This window comes from Psammomys obesus, unplaced genomic scaffold (assembly GCF_907164565.1).
Source record: "Psammomys obesus unplaced genomic scaffold, mPsaObe1.curated_primary_1811, whole genome shotgun sequence".
Classification (NCBI taxonomy): Eukaryota; Metazoa; Chordata; class Mammalia; order Rodentia; family Muridae; genus Psammomys; species Psammomys obesus.
In genome coordinates this window covers 563,194-581,830 of record NW_026596149.1, presented here as the reverse complement: position 1 = coordinate 581,830, position 18,637 = coordinate 563,194, and the positions used below count along the sequence as shown (strand labels likewise).

Here is an 18,637-nt window from a genome sequence, read left to right as displayed (position 1 = left end):
TTAATTAAATAAATCCTAGTCTCTGTGGTGATTTGGTTATACAGCTGTTTAGGAATAACTTCTGCTTAACTAAAAGATATATCAATAATAAATATTGCACCACAACATACTGGCTAGAGCCTGGTTCCTTACAAAATTCTTCCTAGTATTTGAATATTTAGTTTTTAGATCTTACTTTATTTTGATTTATGTTTTACTTCATTTAAGTTATCGAAAGCAGTTCTAATTAAAAATGAATAGTTTAATTAAAATTAATGATTATAATTCTTTTAGTGAGCATCTATTGTCACACCTGCTGTAATCTCTGCTGTTATTGTTAGCATGAAGTGAAAAATTTGCATACTCCATAATGAGTTAGTTATGTGCTTTTGTTTCTGTTTTTTTAATTATTTAATTTTTATTTTATGTGCATTAGTGTGAAGGTATCAGATCCCTAATTGGCATTACAGACAGTTGTGAGCTGCCAGGTGGGTGCTGGGAATTGAACTGAGTCCTTTGGAAGAGTACACAGTGTTCTTAAACACTGAGTCATCTCTCCAGTGCCCTGTTGTTTTTTTGTTAGTGAAGAAGAAGAAAACAGGAAACAGGACAGGAGCCTAGCATAGAGGGCCTCTGAATGACTCTACCCAGCAGTGTATCAAAGCAGGTGCTCATAATCAAACTTTGGGCAAAGTGCAGGGAATCGTATCAAAGAAGGGGGAGATAGTAAGACCTGGAGAGGGCAGGAGCTCTACAAGGAGAGCAACAGAACCAAAATATCTGGGCCCAGGGGTTCTTTCTGAGATAGATACTCCAACCAAGGACCATTCATGGATATAACCTAGAATACCTGCTCAGATATAGCCCATGGCAGCTCATTCTCCAAGTGGGTACCCTAGTAAGGGGAATAGGGACTGTCTTTGACATGGACTCAGTGGCGGGCTCTTTGACTCCCCTCACCCCCCCCAGGGGGGCGCAGCCTTGCCAGGCCACAGAGGAGAACAATGCAGCCAGTCCTGATGAGACCTGATAAGCTAGGGTCAGATGGAAGCAGAGGAGGACCTGCCCTATCAGTGAACTTGGAGAGGGGCATGGGAGGAGATGAGGGAAGGAGGTTAGGATTGGGAAGGAATAAGAGAAGGGGTACAGGTGGGATACAAGGTGAATAAAGTGTAATTAATATAAAAAATAAAAATTTAATAAAAAACATAAAAAAAGGAAGTACACAGGGCCTGGAGAGGTGGCTCAGTGGTTAAGAGCATACACTGTTCTTGCACAGATCCAAGAGTTCAGATTCTCACTCAGGTCAGGCAGCTTACAGCTACTTGTAATTCCATATTGAAGACCCAGCTCTCTCAGGTCTCTGTAAGTATTGCATTCACATGCACATACCTTAACACAGACAAACATGCATAAAAATAATTAAAAGTAAAAATAAGTCTTAAAAAAGCAAGCATGTAAAGACCTCAATCATTTAAACAAAACCAAGATTGGTTTAAAAAATGGGATCTCTTCTCCATGGAAGTTACAATGTTGCTGTCACAGAGGTTCATGCTTAGTCATAGAAATATGCCTGAGAACATGGTCATGTTTGTTTCTTCTTTTGAACTCTGAGATTCAATTATATCCTGACATGTTGACTGTAAAGTATTTACAACCACTAGGAGTAGATCTTGGACATATTTTCTGGCACAACTAATTGTTTTAAATCTGCTTTTAATCCCTATATTTATTTGTCACACCATTCCCACATTTTAGAAAAAAAACACGTATCAGTGACAATATTCACAGATATGTGTTCAGGCCTATTTATTTCTAACAGTATTGTGCTAATGTGACTGTACCCTTTATTTTTTAAAGTAGTTTGTGACTTCTCTGCTTCTTTCTACAATTCCTATACTTACTTTGGGAGTTTAAGCAGTATGATTGTTATTTCTTCTTGTTTTTGGTTATGGTCAATGACCTCCTTTTGGATATATTTTTGTCAGTGCAATTTTGACTGTAGTCGGTGGAAGTCCCCTGGGCCTCTTGGAAAGAAATTGTGGAGGGCTACCTTCTACTGCTTTTTGTGCATAAGAACAGTGCTGGACTAGGATGCAGGTAGCTGCCTTTGAGAGTCTCTGATCAGTCAATTCTCAGGTGCTTTCATCTCCATGAGGATGGTCAGTCTTCATTTCATGAACATATACCTGTGGGAAACTTTTTTTTAATGCTGTCCATTGTTTGCATTGTTTGTTTGGATTGGTTTTGCATATATAATTTCCCAGGCCTGATTTCTTCTTCTTCTTCTTTTTTTTTACTTTAAAAAAATAATTATTTTTAAAGAAAATTTTTAACACACTGAATCTAATCTAATCAGTTTTCTCTATATGTGCATAGATATGGAATCATGCACTGGAGCACAGAAATACCAGTGTCCACACAGCTAACAAAAAGCAACTCTTCCTGCCTCAGTAGCCATCAACTGCCAGTGGCACCTTACTATGGGTGGTACCTCTGTGGATCCCTCCCCTTCATCCTGGAATTTTTAATTGGCTTCGTGTTGTGTACATCTTACACAGGTGGCCATAGCTGCTATGAGTTCATATGTGCATCAGTCATGTCAGATCCAAGGACAGCAGTTCATGGCACCCTTCCCTATCATTTGGTTCTTACATTGTCACTTCACCATCTTTTGCAGTATTTTCCAAGCCTTCGGGGGCAGCAGGGTTGATGTAGATGTCCCCTCTGTGGCTGAGCACCCATAGTTGCTTATTCTGAGCATGTTTAACCGTACTGACTGCATTAACTATTGTCTACTACAATAAGATGCTTCTCTGACCTCCTTCTTTTCTTATCCAAGAACAGCTGTTGGGGATCTTTTGTAAACCATAGATGTCTCAGAGATTGCATATATTCTAGTGGCCAGTTTTGGCGCATTGCTTCGAGGTGCACAGCTGAGTGGACTCACTGGCTTTTTTCCTCTGGTAAGTGGGGGAAGCACTCAGTAAGCAAAATATTCACTTCATGGTTGGGAAGCAAAACGGAGATGGAGTTCAACATCCAAGTCTCTTAGAAGGATATATTCTAGTGAAATGATGACTTCTTCTAGGCCCTACCTTCCAAAAGTTTCACCATCTCCAAGAGCTGTCCTGAGGACCAAACCAATGACATTTGGGCCTTTGTAGGCCATTCAGAGTCCAAACAGTTTCACTAAGATTATTACTAATTTTAGGGATCAGACTATTTAGAAGCAGAATAGATTGTCCTTGCTTTTTTTTTTCTTTAGACAGACTGGGAACCAATTCTTCCCAAGAACTTTTTTTTTTGGGGGGGGGAGTGTTGGCTGAGTTCTCTGAAGTCACACCTGCTCTTCCCCTCACTGTGGGCTTCCACCTGACAGAGAAACTCAGTCTCTGGTGCCCTGGTGCCCTCAGTTCTGGCTGAGATGGTAAATCAGCTTGCAGGCAGGACTCTGTGCTGGCAGCTAAGCACCCAACTTTGGACTGGCACCTGGGCGCCTGCCAGACCCAGGTCCTTTCCCAGGGATTGTCTGGGTGACCTAAGGTCGGTCCTGATCGCTTCCTGCACCGTAGGGATTTTCTGTCGACTGGAAATCCCAGTCTCTGGTATTGTGGGGCCCACAGTTCAGTCTGGGACAGTGATCAGAGCACGCTGGCATGAGGCTCTGGCCTGGAGACCAAGAGCCTGGGGGGACCTGGGAACTGTTCCACGGTTTAGCTGGGTGACCTGAAGATGATTGAATCCTACACCATGGGGTTTTCTCTCACCTGGGAAATACAATCTTTGGTGTTTTAGACTCAGAGTTCTTTCTGCTGGTCACTGTGCAGATCCTGCTGTGCTGCTGGTCAAAAACAGTGTCCTCCTGGTGCTGACATCTTGGATCCCCCTGGGAACCAATTCTTGTGCATGCTAGGCAAACATTCTTTCTGTGAGCTACATTATGGGTCCTACTCACTGTTCTCATTCTGCTAGTATTTTTATTTGATTTCATAAATCCTTAGGTAAACTCTACTATAAGACAGTACCTCTTCAGACACTAATTATTGGTTTATCTGTTGCTTTATATGTTACAATATTATATAAATTTTTAACAAAGAGTTGGAAAGCAAAAGGTTAGTTGAAATCATTTGAGAGAACAGATCTTAGTATGATAACTATGATCATATGATCTGCAGGCAGGTACCTGGTTTTAAAGCCTTATTTCACCATTTATTCACAGCACAGCTTATCACTGTTCTCTTGCTGTGAGGAGATACCTGACTATGGCAACTTTCATAAAAGAAAGCATTTAAGTGGGCTCTTACTTACCCCAGCGATCCAGTTTCAGAGGTTTAGTCCATTATCATCATGGTGGGAAGCAGGAAAGCATGGTTCTGGAGCAGTAGCTGAGAGCTTTACATTCTGATCCATAGACAGGAGAGAAGAGAAAGTGAGTAAGTGAATGAGGAAGGGTGTATATGTGTGTGTCTCTCTGTGTGTGTGAGAGGGACAGAGACAGAGAAAACATCATTGGACTTGGTGTGGGCTTCTGAATCCTCAGAGACCACCTCCAGTGAAACATCTTCTCCAACAAGGCTACATATCCTAATCTTTCTCAAACACTTCCACCAACTGGGGACCAAGCATTCAAATATATGAGCTCACAGAGGCCATTCTCAGTCAAACCCCTACACTGTGGAACCAAGGAAAGTTATTCAATCTTTCTTGTTTGGTCCATTTTCTTTTGTTCACAAAAGGCAGTAGTGTTTGTTTCTACCATAATTAAGAAGATCATTGTTCAGTGATAGATCCTTGAATCTTTGCCACTTTCCATTCTTCTTATTTAAGTTTAAAGAAAATTACTCAGACTACTAGGTCATCTGTGGACTTATGTGGACAGCGACTGTACGTACGGTGTCTGAGCTGTAACAGTATTAAAATGTCCTTCACTGTGGCAAACTCTAGGAAACCCTGTTCTATTGGCATGAACAGTTTGTCTGGCTCTGGTTTTAACTCTCCGTGCTACTATGTTAAATAAAGCAAATCAGCCACTTAAGAACACACTAAAGAACACTTGGGCTGGGTATGTTAGTGCATGCCTTTAATCCCAGCATTCAGAGACAGGAAAATCTTCATGAGTTGGAAACCAGCCAGGTCTATGACTCCATGACTTCCTGGACTACATAAAGAGGCCCTGTCTCAAAAGAAGAAGAAGGAGAAGGAGGAGAAGGGGATAATAAAAGAAGAAGAAGAAAAAGAAAAAGAAGAGGAAGAGGAGGAAGAATAAGAACAAGAAAAACAAGAAGACCAAGAAGAAAAGAAAAATAAAACCTTTGATATATCTTAGATTTGACTGGCATCTATGAACACAGCTCTTCAACATGTATGGTATTCAACATCTATGAATACCAGCTCTTAGTATCATATGTGCCAATTACTGTAGATATTTTTTAAAAAGTAATTATAATATGCCATCCATGTGTTCAAGGTTCATACCCTAGTAGATAGACAGAACACATATCTTTATGTTGTCAGAAAAAAAAAGCAAAAGAAGACAACTACCCTACTATGTATTTCTGAGGGCACTGATCAATTCATTCACACGGGGTGAAGTTACTGATAGGATATCGCATGTTCTAATACAGGTTATTTTGCCTATGACACGATAAGTGCTAAATAAGCACTCCTAGAGTTCAGAGTTGAGAAGTATCCCTTTTAACTAAAGTGATTAGCAAAGGCCTTAGGATTCACATCTTCAAGAGCTGGAAGAATGACTAGTAGAGTAAAGACCTGTAAGTGCTTTAGTCTTTGTTGTTTCTATGACAAACTAGTAGAGGATGAACAATTTATATGCCACGAGGATTAATTAGCACATGTTTTTAGAAATGTAAGAATATGACACTTAAATGTTTTTAGCTTGTGATGGAGGCTGTGTGTTGCCCTATGCATTAAGGAAAAGAGAAAGAAACGTGGTTATGGAAGAGATCATAGGCAAGACAGTGAGTTAGACAGTTGAGCATATTTTGTAACAATTCATATTTGAAGTAACTAACCCACTCTTTTATTTTTTAAACAACCAGCTAAGATTTTATATTAGATTAAAGTATCATGGAGACTAGCTTACTTTAGAAAACAAAATATGAGTGTATAAAAATGTCTCCCATTCATCTAAATGTATAGATCACAATCCTTGGGCTTTACTCATGCTTTCAAATGCATTTTGACTGTGTATGCGTCTTACTTTAGGCAGAAAATACTATACATTATTCATGACATTATATGCCTTTATTATTTTTTCTTTTTAAAAATTAATTTGTTCATTTTACATCCCTAACATAGGCCCCTCCCTTGTCTCCTCTTGATCCTACCATCCCTCCCTCTTACCCCATCCCAGTCCTTTAGTCCTCAGAAAGGGGGAGCCCTCCTCCCTTACCAACTGACCCCAGACTATCAAGTCTTTTCAGGACTTTTCCTTTTCCTCTGTGACTTGGCAAGGCCGCCTTGTCTGGGAGAAGTGATTGTAGAGCAGGCAGAGTCCATATCAGAGACAGCCCATGGTTCTCTTACTAGGTGACCTACATGGAGACTGAGCTGCCTATTGGCTACATCTGGGGAGGGGTCCTGGGTCCTCTCAATGCATGGTCCTTGAACTAACCCACTTTTACAGGAACTATAGGAATCTGTCAGTACATAATCTGCCTATGTGTGGCTTGTTGAAAGAGCAGAAATTTATGTCATACATTTTGTAATAGATTCTTATGTGATATGTGAGTTCATATTTTAAATACGTTTATCAGAATTTAGCAACAAAAATTGATCAAGCATTAACTATTTATTAACTCAGATAGAATTATTGTTCAGAAGACATTCCTTAGAATTCTTTATTCCTGAGCCAAGATTTATTTACACAACATCTGATTTGGATGAACTTTCTAAATGTTTAATTAACCTGTTGTTGCTTGCTTATCAGGTGGGAAACTTGAGGAATTCTGGAAAATTTGGGTTTTGACTAGCTTTGGTGTTGAGGAATTTCGGGAGTTTATGTTTCTCTTTTGTCATTTGAAGCTCATTATTCAGTGCCAATTTATGTTTTTTTTTTTATTGCAAAAGCTAACAGCTTTCTTAAGTTTTAAAAATCTTGTATGTTACAGTTACAGTTCAGTAAACATTGGATGTACAAGGAAGTTTTGAATTTGGCACAACTGAAATCTAAGTATTAGGATAGTTGTTAGACGTTTCACAATGATTTTTTATGTCTAGAACCATGGAACCAGGTATTTTGATGGAGGTGGGGAGAGGATTGTTTAAGCATCTTGTAATGAAATAAATAGTTGACCACAAATAGACAATAAATTGACAATAAATTAATAGTTCTTTAGCATATACTTAATAAATAGTGATTGAGGGATAAACGAATGGCTAGAATGAATGAAATGTTCATCTAAACAAAATGTGGCATATTTTTTTGACTCAACTTCAAAGTTGAGTCAAAATTATGACTCAACTTCAAAGATTTTTCAGTCACCATATGGATTTGTGGAACTGCAGGGACTTTCTCTGCAAAGGAGGCAGCCACTGTTAATAGAACAAAACAACCACAGTACACTTAGGGTGGTTAGCTCACAGATACACAGTTATTGGCAGTATACCTGAAAATCTTCATATTATTAAATAGCATCAGAGGCCAGATGGAGGGTTCCAGATGTTGACCAAAATAAAATTTCAAAACCTGGTTAAATAGAAAAACTGCCCTAAAATTTCCTGAAAAATTTATAACCACTAATTAACATAATAGATTTATGAGACAGGCTTCTGAAACAGAAAGGTAGGAATGAATTTAAGTAAACAGAGATTGACCCTGTCCTGTAAGGTTGGAAGTGGATGTGTCCTTGCTGCCTGTTAGTGTCCTGACAGCGAATGAGACATGGGGAGCTTAATGCTAAGGAGAGGGGTGCCTCTCATCAGAAATCTCAGGGACCTCCTGAAACAGACTTGTGAGTAAATCTTTGCTCAGATCTCCATCATCAGATCATGTTTCTTTTTAATTTGAATTGATACATTTTAGATTTAGAGTAGATTTTATTTTATTTAAAACTAAGAAATTTTTGTAGAAAAATTGTCTTATTTCTTTAAAACCAAAAGTTCTTTTAAAAATTATTTATTTATTTATGCTCATGGCTTGGCAGGATTAATATAGTAAAAATGGCCATCTTACCAAAAGCAATCTACAGATTCAATGCAATTCCCATTAAATTACCACCACAATTTTTTACAGACCTTGAAAGAAAAATCCTCAACTTCATATGGAATAACAAGAAACCCAGAATTGCTAAAACAATCCTCTACAATATAAGATCTTCAGGAGGTATCTTAAGCTGTACTATAGAGCAACAGTAATAAAAACTGCATGGTACTGGCATAGAAAGAGACTGGTGGATCAATGGAATAGAATAGAAGACCCTGACATAAATCCACATACTTATGGACACCTGATTTTTGACAAAGATTCCAAAACCATTCAATGGAAAAAAGATAGCATCTTCAAGAAATGGTGCTGGTCTAACTGGATGTCTACATGTAGAAAAATGCAAATAGATTCATACTTATCACTCTGCACAAAAACTAAAGTCCAAGTGGATCAAAGACCTCAACATAAAACCAGACACACTAAACTGCTTATAAGAAAAGGTGGGGAAGAGTCTTGAACTCATTGGCACAGGAGACAACTTCCTGAACAGAACACCAATAGCACAGGCTCTAAGAGCAACAATCAATAAGTGGGACCTCATGAAACTGAAAAGCTTGTGTAAAGCAAAGGACACTATCATCAGAACAAAACGACAGCCTACAGACTGGGAAAGCATCTTCACCAAACCTATATCTGACAGAGGACTAATATCCAGAATATATGAAGAACTCAAGAAGTTAAACACCAACAAATCAAGTAATCCAATTAAAAAATTGAATACAGAGCTAAACAGAGAACTCTCTGTAGAGGAATATAGAATGGCAGAGAAACACTTAAAAAAATGTTCAACGTCCTTAGTCATCAGGGAAATGCAAATCAAAACAACCTTGAGATTTCACCTTACACCCATCAGAATGGCTAAGATGAAAAACTCCCTATTCCCCTCCCAACCCCACCTTTCTTCCCTCTCCTCTACCCATACCCCTCCCCCAGTCCATTGATAGGGGAGGTCCTCCTCCCCTTCCATCTGATCCTAGTTTATCAGGTCTCATCAGGACTGGCTGCACTTTCTTCCTCTGTGGTCTAGTAAGGCTGCACCCTCCCCCCCCCCAGGGGGAGGTGATCAAAGAGCAGGTGTCTCCAGCACACTTACACTCTGGCCAGTCCCTGAGCTGGATGCCAGCAAGGATAGATTACTCTGGAGGCTTTATTTTCAGTTTAACAAAAGCAATTTAATAATATCAATCCAGCTAACACACATCCATTCAGTATAAGCCAGTAAATAATATGTTCCTAGTTGAGTCTTCTAGACTCAAGCTAAGAGTCTCTGTTGTGACTGAAGAAGGCCTGGAGGTATGGACTCTGGGATTCCACTGCTCAGGCAGCTCTCATGTTTCCCTGGTAAGGTGAGAATTCAGCCAGGCAGATAAGCAAACTGCAGGGTATGGCAAGTTTCAGCATATTCTGCTGCTCATGCAACTGTGCTCAAAAGGGGATGCTTCTTTGTTCAGTCTGAGCTTTGTGTTTTTATACCTTTTGTCATTATTCTATTGTATCACTACTTCTTATCTGTCTAAACCTGCTGGTTTCTGGCCTTCTGCTAATCTGCTACACTGTGTGCTTATCGGCACACACTGCTTACATCTCACTACAGCAGGCCACCGGGTTCATGTCAGAGGCAGCCCCTGTTCCCACTACTAGGGAACCCACTTGCAGACTGAGCTGCCATGGGCTTCATCTGGGCAGGGGTTCTAGGTTATCTTTATGCATCATCCTTGGTTGGAGTATCAGTCTCAGAAAGGACTCCAGTGCTCAGATTTTTTTGGATCTGTTGCTCTCCCTGTGAAGCTCCTGTCCCCTCCAGGTCTTTTTATCCCCCCCCCTTCTTTCATAAGATTCCCTGCACTCTGCCCAAAGTTTGGCTATGAGTCTCAGCATCTGCTTTGATACACTGCTGTGTAGAGTCTTTCTGAGGCTCTCTGTGGTAGGCTCCTGTCCTGTTCCCTGTTTTCTCCCTCTTCCATTGTCTGTCCCATTTGCCTTTCTGAATGAAGATTGAGCATCTTACCCAGGGTCCTCCTTCTTCCTTAGCTTCTTTAGGTGTACAGATTTTAGTATGTTTATCCTCTATTATATGTCTAATATCCACTTATAAGTGAGTATATACCATGTGTGTCTTTCTGCTTCTGGGATACCTCACTCAGGATGATCTTTTCTAGTTCCCACCATTTGCCTGCCAATTTCATGATTTCCTTGTTTTTAATTGCTGAGCAGTGTTCCATTGTGTAAATGTACCACAATTTCTGTATCCATTCCACAGTTGAGGGACATCTAGGTTGTTTGCAGATTCTGGCTATTATGAATAAAACTGGAGACAACTTCCTGAACAGAACAACAACAGCACAGGCTCTCAGATCAATAATCAATAAATGGGACTTCATGAAACTTAAAACCTTCTGTAAAGCAAAGGACACTATTTTCAGAAGAAAAGGACAGCCTACAGACAGGGAAAGGATCTTTACCAACCCTACATTTGACAGAGGGCTACTATCCTGAATATATAAGGAACTCAAGAAGTTAAACACCAACAAATCAAGTAACCCAATTAAAAAATCTGGTACAGAGCTGAACAGAGAATTCTCACTAGAGGAATACTGAATGGCAGAAAACACTTAAAGAAATGTTCAATGTCCTTAGTCATCAGGGAAATGCAATTGTTAGCCATCAGAGAGATGCAAATCAAAAGGACCCTGAGACTTCACCTTATACCCATCAGAATGGCCAAGATGAAAAACTCAAGTGACAACACATGCTGGAGAGGATGTGGAGGAAGGGGAACCCTCCTCCATTGCTGGTGGGAATGTAAACTTGTACAACCACTCTGGAAAGCAATCTGGCACTTCCTCAGACAATTAGGATTAGCGCTTCCTCAAGATTCAGCTATACCACTCCCAGGCATGTATCCAACATTTGCTCTTGTATACAACAACGACATTTGCTCAACCATGTTGATTTAAAATTTAATTCCTATTTTACGTGCATGGGTGTTTTGTATGTATGTCTATGTACCACGTGTGTGTGGTGCCTGCTGAAGCCAGAAAAGGCTATCAGGTTCCTGGAACTGTTATGGAAGGGTTTGATAGATGCTGGTTACAAACCTGAGTCTCCTGGAAAAACAGCACTTTCACTGAGCCATTTCTCTAGTCTTTGGTTTTCATTGATTTTAAAATTAATGTTATATATTACATTAATTTAAAATATTCCACCTGTAGTATATATTAATGCATTATTGTGTATCATCTAAGAATTACACTGAAGACCTCTGAGATAGGATCTTGGTCTTGTACCAAATAACTTTAAAAAAACTTCGTAATAAATTTTCTTTCTAAATAAATTGATTTCTTCTTCAAGATGGAGAGGGAATTGTTTTGAGCCAATTACTTATTGGTACTAATACTGAATAGTCTTACATCGCTGCTTTAGTAGGCCATGAGATCACATGCAAGTCTTTAGAAAGCTTTAAGTGGATTCTGCAACTTGGATTCATCTTTAAATTTAGGGAAAATGGAGAGAAGCTGAGCATCTGGTCAGTGTGACCCAGAGTTTTCTGTGCAGTGGGGTGTCATAGAGGAGCCATGCTTATTTTCAGAAGCACACTGTGATAAAACCTGGCCAAACCTCCCAGGGAAACCATGCAGCTCTCTAATAGTTTTCTGGAATGGTCCTGAAATTAGTGACATAGAAGGTGATTCTGACTTGTTGATGCTCTAGCTATTTGAAAGAGGTATCCTTTTGAAATAAATTATGAAATTTGGTAACTTTTATCCACCAGCAAATAAATATCTTTTGTCATTTTATTAACTATGAAACTTATACATTGGAGTGATAAATAATAAGAACCATAAAAAGATTCTTGGCTCTTCTAACTTGGTATTACAGTGTCTCTTAATTGGTTTGTTCAGCTTTTTTCTTATGAGAGGATAACATGTACATGAATTCAAGTGTCTGAGTATTATATAGTATTCTCTTGTCATCTAAGAGCACCCCTGAGGGCTAAAAAATCTAAGAAAAACACTGTGTGATTTTATTAAATTTATATAGTTACCTGCATTTAGAATATTAATATTTAGATAAAATCCTATCCATTAAAATCATGGCAGGCCATGCGAGATGAAACTAGCTAGACATCCACGAACAGATGACTGGAGATAGAAAGTTTAGTATATATGCACAATGACGTTTTTTAAATCATAAGGAAAAATAAATCATGACATATGTAGGAAATATACATTACTAGAGATCATATCTTAACCAAAGGAAGACACAGAAAGACAAATATTACATGTTTTCTTTCATATGTGGAATCTATATTTACTTTTTTGAGTACATTGATTCTCAACCTTCCTAATGCTGCAAGTCTTTAATATAGTTCCTCATGTTTTGGTGACCCCAATAATAAAATTATTTTTGTTGCTACCTCATAACTGTAATTTTGCTACTGTTATTAATTATAATGTAAATATTTTTGGAGATAGAGGTTTGCTAAAGGGTCATGACCCACAGGTTGAGAGCTGCTGTTTAGTATGTGATGAAAATAGAAAGGAGCCTGTAAGAAAGGAAAAATATACCTCAAATGAGCATGGAAGAGGGCATCCTAGATTGCATGTGACATAGAGGCAGAGGGAGGACTATTTGAAGAGAAAGTTTAATGACCTGAATGCATAAATAGGACTTATTATTTTGAATTTTAACTTAAAATCAGTAAATATATGCAGATAGTTCAACTGACAGATCAAGAAAATTTTTGTTATTCTGGGCTGTGCAGGAAAAGTAGTTGAATAACAACAACAAATCTAACTTTTTTCCCCCGTATGATAAGATAGGGCAAATTAATTTATAAAAACAAGCAAATGCTCTAAAATGGGTATATAAATATGATGCATAATGTAGAATATCCTAAAGAGTAAAGTGTCTTTTTGCCCACAGGAAGCATAAGTTGTGTTAGTTCAGTGCATGATTGCCTGTGAAAAATTGTGGTTTAGCTAGTTTAGCAGATAGTAAAGATATAAAGACTTTCAGAGTCACTGATCCATAAAGTCCTGCGATGCTCATGACTGAATGCTTTCATGAAGGAATCACTAAGTTTTGAAGTAATTAACTTAGAAGGGAAATAATAAAATCATGCAACAATCTTCTTACTGTGTTCAGTTAGATATGAAAGAAACGAGAAAGATCAAAGACCTAGATCCGGCATTCTTTGCTGTTTTTGTTTTTGTTTGGAGCCTGAACATGTTTTGAAAAAATATTAAAATAATGTGTTTGTTTGCTGATAATTTCTAAAAATGTGAGCAAATTAATTTGTTTCTCCTTTGGAAATACCCAGCCAAAAGATAGAGTTAATGAAATTGGATGTTACCATGCTCCTTTTGTGTTCAGACTCTGAAATCAAAGTAGAAAATCTTTGGTGTCCTCCTTTTGGATACACTAACTTCCTGGAAATTTTTGCCACAGGGTTTTTTTTTTTTAATTCTTAATTTTTTTAATGGCACCAAATGTTCTGCAGCTCTGGACTCTCTGCTCTTTCTGGATGCAGTTTTCACCAGTCTTTTCAGTTATGTTAACAATTCATATCTACATTCTCTGTGTTTTCTTCCCTTTCTTGCTTTCTCTCTGTGCAAACAGCTCTTCACCAAGAGGAACAACACTGACCACTCCAAGTCCATCATTTGGCAGTGGCATCTGAGTTTTTATTTTTCTCTTACATTCCTTTCAGCTTTCAGTAAATCTCATTTCAGCTCTATCAAATCATGAGGTACTTTGTTAGATGACAAGGTCAGGATGGTGTTTCTTAGTCTTAAAGGCGATATATTATTAGTTTTCATATGCAGTACCATGAATATCTTGAAGTTAATTGTTAAAACAATCATAATTTATTACCTCATAATTTCTTAAGGAAAAAGCCTAAGGAAGGGTAGCCTAACTGGTGGATGGTTTCAGGAAATCTTAAGATTTCCTGAAATCTTAGGACTGAGGCTGTATCAAGGTTGGGGTCCTTTCCAAGGTTATACAAGTCAGAGCAGAAATCACTTGTGGTTGAGGACTGAAACTCCTGTTTTCTTGACTGTCAGCCAGGCATCACTCTTTAGCTTATAGAGGCCTCCTCTATGTAACAGGAATTATTTATTTCTTTCACAGTCTAGAGTCTTGCCTCTTTTGTTTAACTTTATTTATTTATTTTATTAATTACAGTTTATTCACTTTGTATCCCAGCTGTAGCCCCCTCACTGCTCATCCCCTCCCAAACCCACCCACCCTTCCTTTCCTCCTCCCATGCCCCTCCCCCAGTCCCTGATAGGGGAGGTCGTCCTCCCGTTCCATCTGACCCTAGGCTATCAGGTCTCATCATGAATGGCTACATTGTCATCCTCTGTGGCCTGGTAACATTGCTCCCCACTAAGGGGGAGGTGATCAAAGCATTCATGTCAGAGATAGTCCCTGTTCCCCTTACTAGGGAACACAGTTGGACACTGAACTGCCATGGGCTACGTCTGAGCAGGGGTTCTAGGTTATCTCCATGAATGGTCCTTGGATGGAGTATCAGTGTCAGAAAAGATCCCTGTGCTCAGATTTCTTGGTTCTGTTGCTCTCTTTATAGAGCTCATGTCCCCTCCAGATCTTTCTGTCTCCCCCTTCTTTCATAAGATTTCCTGCACTCAGCTCGGCTCGGGCGCGTCTCCCGTCTCCCGTACAGCCATGATGCCCAAGAGGAAGGTTAGAGCCGACAGAGCGGGGAAGGCGGAGCCCAAGCGCTGCTCGGCAAGGCTGACGGCCAAGCCCCCACCCGCCAAGGTGGACGCTAAGCCGAAGAAGGCCGGGGGGAAGAATAAATCATCAGACAAAAAAGTGCAAACAAAAGGGAAGAGGGGAGCAAAGGGCAAACAGGCTGAAGTGACTGACCAGCAAGCTGCAGATCTGCTTGCAGAAAATGGAGAGACGGAGAACCAGAGTCCAGCCTCTGAAGGAGAAGAGAAAGAAGCCAAGTCCGACTAACCATCCATCCTGTCTGTCAGTGGTCCTTGCCTCCCTTCTTGTATAATCCAGAGGAATATTTTTATCAGCTATTTTGTAAATGCGAGTTTTTTAGTAGCTCTAGAAACATTTTTAAGAGGTGGGGGAGTCCCACCTCATCCCATTTTTTAAGTGTAAATGATTTTTTAAGAGGTTAAATCATTTGCTGGTTGTTTATTTTTTGTACAACCAGAAAATAGCAGGATACTGAATCAGGAGAGGCTGTGACTGTCTCGGGGGTCACCATAACATTCCGTAGAGGGGCTAGTTTTATATCCTACAACACAAAGCATACTAAACAGCAATTTGGAGTCTCCGTCTTGCATTTGTGTCTGGAATATTTTCAGTTATATCCGGTCTCGTTCGTGTTTCCTAAGAAAACCACTCCCTGGCCCTTGCCCTGTCAGAACGTAACGTCTCTGGTCATGGCCGTCCATTTTCCTAACAATGGTGATAATGTGCTGTGAAAGATGAAAATGCTGAAGGTATTATATGTGGCATAAAATTGTGGGTCAGTAGAATTGAGGATTATGAATATTTGATTGTTATGTGAGGTCTTAAGGAAAACTTGTCAAATTTGAGTCCTGAACCTCACTGTAGTAAGTTCAAAGAGACTATATGTGGCTCTTCATTTAGGTACGTGAACACAGTCTGTGGCTCTTCATTTGAGGATGTGAACACAGTGTGTGGCTTCAAAGCTTGGGTACTTGTGTTAAGAATTGAAGTGTCTTGTGTACTCTGCTCCTAAGCCAATAAAAATCTCAGTTGTGAAAGAGTAAAAAAAAAAAAAAAGATTCCCTGCACTCTGCCCATAGTTTGGCTATGAGTCTCAGCATCTGCTTTGATACCCTACCCTGCTGGGTACAGTCTTTCAGAGGCGCTCTGTGGTAAGTTCCTGTCCTATTCCCTGTTTTCTCCCTCTTCTGATGTCCATCCTATTTGCCTTTCTGAATGAAGATTGAGCATCTTACCCAGGGTCCTCTTTAATGATCGCAGGAGACCCCCTTTCCTCTTTGAATGACTTCTCAGTGATTACTTAAAACACTTCCAGAGTAATCTCCCTTTTTCACTTAAAGCCAACACATTAGGGGTTACATCTGCAAAATTCCTTCAGCTTTATTGTGTAACATAGTGTTACGTGAGAGTGAAATCCATCACAAACACAGTCCTGTCATATTTTACGGGACCCCTGGAAAGACAGGTTCATCTTACAGGGTGACTTAGAGTTCTGCTTTGTGCATGGCATGGGTGTGTTTCTACACTGAAGTAGGGTAGAAGTGCAGGTGTGTCAGCAGTGACTCACAGTTTTGTGTCTTTGTAGGTATGCTAGGTCTTTGGCTGCCATCTGCCTTCATTATGGTGTAATAGTCAATGTACCTCAGTAATTACTTTATTCTTAAAAAATGTAGGTTTCTGTTCAACAACAAAATAAACATTCTAAAAGGTTTTTGAAATTACCATCAAAACATGAAAATATGAAAATATTTAGACACAGAGACATATCTTTATTTAAAGGTAACTTCCAATAATCTGGAACTCCATATAACTTAACATGCCTCCATATGGGAGAATCTGATCTCTAGAAACAGAGTGCTTCATCTGTTTGTCCTCCATGGCTGTTCTGTTTATGTCCCCATTAAACATACAGATGATCTCAGCAAACCCAGGAATAAAACCAAGCTGCAAGCAGAGTAACTATATTGATATTCTCAAAACTGAGATACAAAAGAGCATTCCAGCCGAATAAACAGACTGAAACTGGCAAGACAAGTTTGGACAAAGACAGTTTACCCTGCTTGCTGTGTTTTCTGTGGAAGAAGAGTTGTATCAGGTACAAGTTGGTGTCTAAATGGCCCAGCATGCCTGTTAGGACTGTTGAAAAGTCTTAGATACGTTGGCTAGCACTGAGTTCTGAAGGGGTCAACAGTGGAATGAGCTGCCAGCAGAAGCTCTTGGCCCGCTTTAAAGTGAGGGTGGCAGCAACATAGCTCCATCTCATACTCACCAGAACAAGCAAAGAGCTTCTGTTGTCTTTTCCATTTTGCACTTATCTCAAACAATTTCTCAAAGTTTGAGGACATTTTAGATACCTGTTTAGACATTCTCATTTTTCCTATTTTACTTACTAAATATAAACCATCCTATGTTTATATTATTAATTTGTATCAGCATGCATGTTGATGGATACAGTTTACAAGTTATATCTGTCCAGTTTTGCATGGTTATATAAACTTGAGTGACAAGGCTTTAAAAACGATTATCCTTGCTGGATGTGGTGGTGCATGCCTGTAATCCCAGCAGTCAGCTAGACAGAGGCAGGCAAATCTCTGCGAGTTTGAGGCCAGCCTGGTCTACAGTGTGAGTCCAGGATGCCAAGGTTACACAGAGAAATTCTGTCTCTAAAGAAAAAAAAAAGATTATGCTTTTATTCATTTATCTTTTGTGTGTGGGTGCGCATGTGCCATAGTAAATACATGGAGGTCACAGTAGTAAGCAGATTTTTTTTTTCTCTCCTTTCCATATTGTGGACCCTCAGGATCAAACTCAGATGTCATGATTGGTAGCAAGAACCATTTTTTTTTTCTGAGCTGTAACACTGCCCCTTATATGACTAGTCGTTGCTATTTCTTGGCTTTGATTCAAGCTTCTGAGTTCTTCAATATGGTTAAGTATCATAAAGATGAAAAGTACCATCCCCACACCCTTCCACCCATTCTCCTCTCTACCCCTTCCACTTGTCCCTTCCTTCTCTACCCTTCCACCTGCCCCTCCCCTCTCTATCCCTTCCATCTATCAATCTAGTTTTTATACCCTTCCACTTGCCCACCTCTTCATTCTTTGTGATAAGAATGTTTCTGGCTGCCACCAGGGACCATATTGGTGGCCCATGTTGTCCCAGAGGCTGTTGATGTCCTTGGCCTGTGCTGCTGCTGCTGGCTATGATGTCCATACTGTGGCAGGGCTCTGTGTTGATGTCCATGGTGCATACTGCCGCCAGAGACCATGCTGAGGTCTGTGGCATGTGCTGACGAACCAAGTGGAAGTCCATGCTCCCACTGACTATAAAGGGCAAAGGATCTACTTCTGCATTGTATTGATGGTTGCAGCCTCACAGTTAAGAAAGAGGACATGGAAGGCCTCTGTGACAATCCCTACCCCCACCCCTCCAAAATAACAGCTTAGACAGCTGTCGGAGAGGACTCTTAAAAATTGTGATAAGGATGCTGAAGTGAAGCTCTACACAATTGCTGACTTCTGGTTGGGATGTCGGTAAAGAAGAACTCAGTTTAAGGGGATAGCTACTGGGAGTTTGATCATGCTCCAGTGAGTTTATGGGCAACAGAAATTGGACTTGTTCCTTCCTTCCTTCCTTCCTTCCTTCCTTCCTTCCTTCCTTCCTTCCTTCCTTCCTTCCTTCCT

General features: G+C 39.7%; 2 protein-coding genes across 2 annotated transcripts in view; both read left to right on the top strand.

Moving 5' to 3' along the window:
• Gpr158 (G protein-coupled receptor 158) overlaps positions 1-18,637 on the top strand; it is a 528,628-nt gene that overhangs the window by 69,989 nt on the left and 440,002 nt on the right. The gene's annotated exons all lie outside the window — the stretch shown is intronic.
• Positions 14,906-15,504, top strand: LOC129666620 (non-histone chromosomal protein HMG-14-like). Its single transcript, XM_055593814.1, has one exon. It carries the CDS (start codon positions 14,906-14,908, stop codon positions 15,197-15,199), a length of 294 nt encoding a protein of 97 aa, XP_055449789.1. The 3' UTR covers positions 15,200-15,504.